Raw genomic sequence first — 7,347 nt, 5'->3', positions numbered from 1 at the left:
GCTTTTTTTGCAATGAAACAGAGCCAATGTTGGCACTCTTCAGAACTCCTTGTACTTCATCTAGAACTATTTGTTTTATTGTTCTTATATATTGAGATTGTTTTTCTGACTTCATTTGAAGAGTCTTCCACTGGTTAAAATAAATGGTTAAAAAGTCATATAGAAAAACCTGGGCTGAGTCTCATCATAAAAAGAGAAAATAGAAGTAATCAAAATCAGAACTTCAGAAGGGGCTGTTATATGGAGGAGATTAAAATATAACAGAAGATGATTTAAAATAATTTGTGGAAGTGCAATAAAATATGCAATACTGTTAGAAAACAAATAACTCAATTGATAATCGAAAACAAGCAATGATGGAAGCAGGGCTTTTTAAAAATACAGGGTAAAGAAGAATTTTCTCAAAAAAAAAAAAAAAAAAAAAATCAACCCTGCAGTCCTTGCACGTTCAATTAGGAAAGATTTCAGGATAGAGCCATGCCCCAAAACATAGAAAAGAGGTGGGAAGTTAACTGCTGTCAAAACACAAACAAATAAATTAATAAAGATTCCACCTTTACAACAAAATTTTTCATAGATATTGAGACAAAAATAAAACAACTGTATGATAATTTATAGATGCTATACTTATCTACATAGAAATTTCAAGAGACTCAGTAGAAACCATGAGAATTAGAGTTTAAAATGTCCTTGGTTAAATTTAAGTACAGAAAAATTTTTCATGTTTACAAGCAATAAACAATTAGAGATGATATATTAAATATATGTGGCCATGATTTATAGGTTGTAATATCATATAACTGTCTGGACTGTCAGATTTCTATCCTTGATATTTCTATCTTGGTAAATCCGGACATGTCAGGTATAGGCTTGTAGACAGATCAGGCTGAGTGCTGTGATATACCTTCACAAAAATTAGGGACTCAAATAATTTAACTGACTAACCCAGTAGATTATGAAAGGACTTTGGAAGGAAGGGCAATTATGTGGTGAGGGAAGAAAATCAGCATTATTAAACAGGGTCCTTAATTTGGAGACCAGTTAAGGGAGCAAAGTAAGCATTAGTAACTGGTCGGGGAATATAAGCAGGTACATGTAGACAGAGTTTATAGTATAAAACCAAGCCATTCCAGGGATTTGCCACTATATTTTCATTCTCTTGATTCAGGAGCAGGCTCAGGAATACACAACAGTATCAAAGAACATAGTTTGGGTACAAAGAACTGCTTTTTTTTTTTTTTAATCCTGATTTGTGTAGCATAAAATACTTGTTCATTTTTGTGTCTGCCTGAAAATAACTTTGCCATTCTCCTCTTGTATAGCACACTTTTCTGGGTTCTGAAAGCAATATGGGCTCCAGTTGACAAACATGTATGGGGCCAATAGCTCCAGTCTGACACCAATATTCTTCATCCTCAATGGGATTCCTGGACTGGAAGTTGCACACATCTGGATCTCCCTGCCATTCTGCTTCATGTACATCATTGCTATGGTAGGGAACTCGGGGCTTATCTATCTCATTATCCATGAGGAGGCCCTGTATTGGCCCATGTATTACTTCCTAGCCCTGCTGTCCTTTACAGATCTTACTGGGTCCACTACATTTGTCCCCAATATGTTGTGCATCTTTTGGTTCAGTCTCAAGGAGATTGACTTTAATGCCTGCCTTGTGCAGATGTTTTTCATTCACATGCTGACAGCCATGGAGTCTGGCGTGCTCATGCTCATGGCTCTGGACCGCTACGTGGCCATTTGCTACCCTCTACGCTATTCCACCATCCTCACCAATGCCGTAATTACCAAGGTTGGGCTTGCCACCTTCATGCGAAGTGTGTTGATCACGATCCCACTCACGTTCCTGATCAAGCGTCTTCCCTACTGCAAGGGCAACCTCATCCATCATACCTATTGTGACCATATGTCTGTGGCCAAATTATTCTGTGGCAATGTCAAGATTAATGCTGTCTATGGTCTCATAGCTGCATTATTGGTTGGAGGATTTGATATTTTCTGTATTTCCATGTCTTATGCTATGATTATCTGTGCTGTAATGAATCTGTCCTCAGCAGATGCTCGCCACAAAGCCTTCAGTACCTGTACATCACATATATGTGCGATTGTCATCACCTATGTCCCAGCCTTCTTTAACTTCTTTACCCATCGCTTTGGGGGACACACCATACCCCACCGCATCCACATCTTTATTGCCAACCTCGACCTGTTGCTGCCTCCCACCTTGAATCCAATAGTCTATGGAGTGAAGACCAAGCAGATTCGTGAAGGAGTGATCAAATTGTTTTTCAGAGAGAAAGACATTTTGAATTGAGATAAATGTATGACATAGAATTCCATATTTAAAATAAAGATAAAGAAAAAATATCTAAAAGAAGAGAGCAAATGCAAAATTTAGCAAACATGAGGTCATTTCAGGAGAAATTGCCTGGGGGTATTTTGACATAAAATGCACTAAATGATCACAGCACTTTTAATCTAAGATCTCTAATTTTGATATTAGGAAAGAAAATAGGAAGATAAAACTATACATTTCACACATAACTTAAACTTTATTTAGACTTTACAGGGAGGACAAATAGATTGGAGTAGTTAGAATATCTGACTTCATATAAAACTCTTAATTATTACTGCACTTTGAACTGCGTACTATGAGGATATATACAGAAAGCATAAAGTATGTTAGATAACCTAGAGAGACTCCAGGAGATTGAGGAAGGCACATAAGCAATCTGCTCCACGTGTTGCAGGGAAGCAAAAAGCACTTACCCAGAATATCTGTGCTGAACTCTAGTGGTCTTGCCTTCCTCTCCATTTCATATTTGTATAGTGTATGAAAATTGTATAATGTAACAAAAAGAGAAAAAACAGCTCCTTGCCCAGGCAATTACACAGATTCACATAAATGTACCAGTGTATACACAAATGAAGCTAGAGTACATAAAATCACCAGAGTTCACCACAATCTGGGAACCATTCCTTGGAATTAATATCAAGCAGAATTTTCAAAGAGAGTGGATACTATTTGCCAGTGCTTTGAAGAGAGTATTTATAAGTAGAGGAAAGAAAACTTAAAGAAAATCTATATACTTTGTCAAACAGGGAAGTCTGGACTTGATTTCTTTACCTGTCTTTATTGTAGAGGGAGAAACAATTGAGTAGGCAGGAACAAAAAAGAAAGGGACAAAAGAAAGGAATACTTATTTAGAGTTCTGGAACTGGAAAAGAAAAAAACTGGGAGAGGAATCATAAGTATGGCATTCAGAAATATCAAGAATTCATGAAAAGGGAGAAAGCACAAGAGTATAACACCAGAAATCATTGGAGTAATAAATAGAAAATGATCAGGAAATGGGTGTAAATATATAAGGAAGTAAGATATTAGTTATGTTGATGAAAATTAAATTCTTATCATGTGCTAATAGGAATGTTATATTTTAATCTCATGTTAGATATGGTTAAATGGTTGAGAGATTTATTAACCATACTGTATATTTTTATAATATAATTTTCAAATGTTTAGAAGGAAAACCTGAGTTTTTGAACTACTAACACTATAAAAGTGATCCCATGTAATAAAACATGTAGTATAAGTGGCATGTCATCAATAAAATTGCCGTTATCTTAGAATTATGATTTCTAGGATTTGGTAAGTTTTCTTCTTCAGGTATTTTCATTGAAATTGTATTAAAACCATATTAAACAGATCAAGAAATCACTTTTCTGAAAATGCCATTTACTAAACACTTACAATTTGTTATGTACTAAATAATTAATATTATCAGATATACGATTTATTTGAACTTTAAGATCAAAATCATAGGATGTATCTAATTATCCCATTTTACAGATAAAGAATATGAGCTATACAAACAGCAAGACTGGATGAGTCTTAAAACATTAAATTTTAATAACAATATGAACAGGCCTATGCAGTGGGGTGGGATGAGTTGGGCCATGACAACAGGAATGACAGCAACAAAGTAAAACTGGAACATCAGCTTAAAAATCTGAAGAAATAACATTCAACAATTAGTCTATTTGAAGTACCTAACAACTTCAAATTCATTTTATGTCACTGTCCCCATTACAACCTCAAAAAGTTATGGGTAATCATGACATATCATAGCCCTGAAGGCTAAAATTCACAACTGAATTAGGACAGCAGACCAGAATTTCTGGGAAATTTAAAAAGAATTATAAAGTAGATGTTGATGGAAGAAAATCCTGCTTGCTATTCTAGTTGGGGGATGGGATGAAAGGGAAAGGAAGATAAGGGGAGGGGAGGAGAGGAGAGGTCTAGAAAGAAATGACAGAAGACACTTTGTTCCAAATTCCGTCTCCTGCCCAAGAGGCCATGTTGTGAGTAGAGCTCTGTGGGCTTGGTGAAAACGACCCAACCCTACTACATCAACCCCAAGTGGTTTGATTGGATCTAGAACAAAATACCACACACAAAGACACTCACACTCAAACTTCAGTTTACTTGAACTGCATTTCCTTTCAAACTATAAGGGCTATTAATGTTCCCCAAAGGAACATACAGGAAGGAATGATGAGGTAATACAAAGAAAAGTGAAAATTATCTTGCTCCTGCAGAATCTCCAGAACTATTTGTCCAACCACTTTTTGGTTATAAATGTGGATGTGCAGAGATAAAGAAAATGGAACAAACAACAAAGCAAAAGCAGTACAGAGAGAACAGTTGACATATGTCAAGTATCTACTAACAGTTAGTCTTTGTTTTACTGAATTGGCAAAATTCAGACTAAAATATAACTGAAATCTTATCCCACTCTTTCCCTGATTTCTGTCTGCCAGTATCAATGAATTAAAACATTTACCTTTTATCTTGATGTGAAAAAGCATAGATTCCTATTCTTTCTCAAGAAAACTTAAAGCTGTTTCCAAAGCAACTTCATAGAAAAAGTTAAAAATGGAAAAGATTGCACAAGGATGAATTAACATTTTGTGTGCTGATTAGAGATGAGAACTTTGAGTTTAAAGACCTCTATATCTGAGATGAGGTGTGAAAGTCATTTCAGAGAAGAGAAAAGAGGATTGATATTGCTCTGGGATTTCTCTGATTCCTTTGGAGCAATTAATATCTGTAGAAATTAGATAATTGGGTAGATGCACCTATCTACCTGTGTGGTAATTTTATGTTAGATGGTCAAGGCACAGCTTTCTTTATTCAAATCATGTTATCTTCGTGCACCTGGACACACTTTAAACCCCTAGATAGCAATAGGGCAAAAAGAGTTTATAGGCAAATGTGCATTGGGTTGGGGGTGCAAAGTTGTGCTGGAGCTCTTGGAAGGAAGAGTTGCTGTATATGTGGAATGGAGCATTTTTCAAAGAACAGTTGCCTAAGAAAAAGTACTGCACCTTGGCGTAGAGTTAGAATAATGCTGGTTGCATTTACTGCAGGGAATATTAGGGTCATAAGAGAGTAAAATCAAGGAGGAAAAATGAGGAAGAGAGAAAAGGGTAGAAGGAGAAGAAGGAGGAGGAGGGGATAAATGAAAATACCAGAGGGCTTAACACAACTTGATCACTTCATCATTGTACAAGATACGGTATCTATGAGCAAGAACAAATAACAATAAGTTTAAGGAAAGGAAGAGGGGAGATTCTCGGAGGTAAAATTATTCTCTACTTCTTAATACTTAAGTCATAGGGATTTCTTTGGACTAACATTCCACTAGTCATATAGGAAACTTCTGGACATATATGCACCAGACTTCAGTATTTAACAGCATTTACTTCTGAGGGCTGAGGGCAACATTGACGCAGTCAGTGGTCAGCTCCTTGGGTATAGTCTTGCATTTGTCTATGTTACTGGCAGGATGAGCCAGCTCATCTCAATCAGGGCAAATTATAATCAAGCCTTTTTGGCTGAAGAGCCAAAGTCTTATTTTCCCAGCTGTATATCATAAAATTGTTGGCATTTGGTCTCAAATTCCTTGCCTCCTGTTTGATTCAGTTTGCTCTGAACTGGGGAGGAAAGGATAGGGTTGTTTTGAATAGGCCTTCTAAAATCCTAAGTGTTAAAATGAAATTAGGATAAAATGGAAAGAATTGGATGAGGGAAAGTCAAATAAAGGAAAAACACAATTGCATAATTGGTACATGTTAATGTCATAGGCATAAATAACAAATATCAGAAAAGGCTTCCAGAAGAAATTAGTGTTTAAACTGATATTGAAGAATAAGCTGGTATTAATGAGGTGGAAGTAAGATATGAGACATAAATTATTCCAGGAAGGTTTAACAACCTGCACAGAGTTCTGAAGGAACTAACATGCCATACTTAAGGAATTGAAAACATCATTTTTGGACTCCATGGTAAAAAAAAGAGAGAGACAATGGAAAGTATTAAACAGATGAAGGACAGAAGCTTTCTATTTTAGAATAATAATTTTTAGTGTAATGCAGAACATTGAGAAAATAATTTCTCAAAATAAACTACTGGAAAAAGTGACTAAACATGGAAAAAATCAAGCAAACCTTTGACTGCCCATCATACACTTCTTACATAAACATTTGAAAATTAAAAATGAAATTCATGAAAACTGGAATTGAAAAAAAAATTAGTTCTTTTAGGAATGGGCCAGTTATGTTACTGCTTAAACTTAATAGAAATATTCATGAGCAAAAGTGGTAGATTATAAGTCCCCACCCAGACCTGTCACCTCTCTCTTTAAAAAGTTCCTGATGTAACTGAAAAAAAAATTTAGGGAACAAGGACCACAGATTAAGAAGCCCCAATCTATACTTAACCAAAAGTTCATCCCAATTCTCATTTCCCTAAATTTTTAGATCTAAAAGAAAAGAAATTACATGGAGATCCACCCATATTTTTGTAATGTAGTTGCATTGATTTAGTTATCAAAATAATTTTATATGTATTCTATTGTTTCCCGTTCTTGTATTTTTTTCTATATTAGGGAACATGTTCATTTAGGGAATGATCATGAATAAAATATAGGATTCCCATATAACACCCTATTTTTAACACCTCTCATTGATGTGGAAAATTTGTTACAATTTATGATAGTACATTTTTATAATTTTAAATATAGTCCATGGTTCATGTTAGGGTTCACTGTTTGTGTAGTATAGTTCCGTGAATTGTTTAAAAAATTTTATTGTTGCCATATATACAATCTAACATTTCTCCTTTTAATCACAGATAGATAATAAATTAGGTTCACAATGTTGTGCTACCATCACAACCGTCTATTATCAAAACATTTCCATCATTCCAATCAGGAACCCTGTATATTTAAGCCTTAATTTCCCATTCCCTATCCCTACCTCAACCCCTGGTAA

The 7,347-nt window shown here is 35.2% G+C and overlaps 1 protein-coding gene across 1 annotated transcript; it reads left to right on the top strand.

Annotated features, from left to right (window-relative positions):
• The first annotated feature begins 1,369 nt into the window (after window positions 1-1,369).
• LOC119537016 (olfactory receptor 52N2-like) lies at window positions 1,370-2,326 on the top strand. Its single transcript, XM_037839651.1, has one exon. It carries the CDS (start codon window positions 1,370-1,372, stop codon window positions 2,324-2,326), a length of 957 nt encoding a protein of 318 aa, XP_037695579.1.
• The last annotated feature ends 5,021 nt before the right edge of the window (window positions 2,327-7,347 follow it).

This window comes from Choloepus didactylus, chromosome 6 (assembly GCF_015220235.1).
Source record: "Choloepus didactylus isolate mChoDid1 chromosome 6, mChoDid1.pri, whole genome shotgun sequence".
NCBI lineage: Eukaryota > Metazoa > Chordata > Mammalia > Pilosa > Megalonychidae > Choloepus > Choloepus didactylus.
This window is presented reverse-complemented; position numbering and strand designations above follow the sequence as displayed.

Coding starts and splice junctions, on each gene's coding strand:
- LOC119537016 (XM_037839651.1), top strand. CDS start 1,370: ATGTATGGGGCCAATAGCTCCAGTCTGACACCAATATTCTTCATCCTC.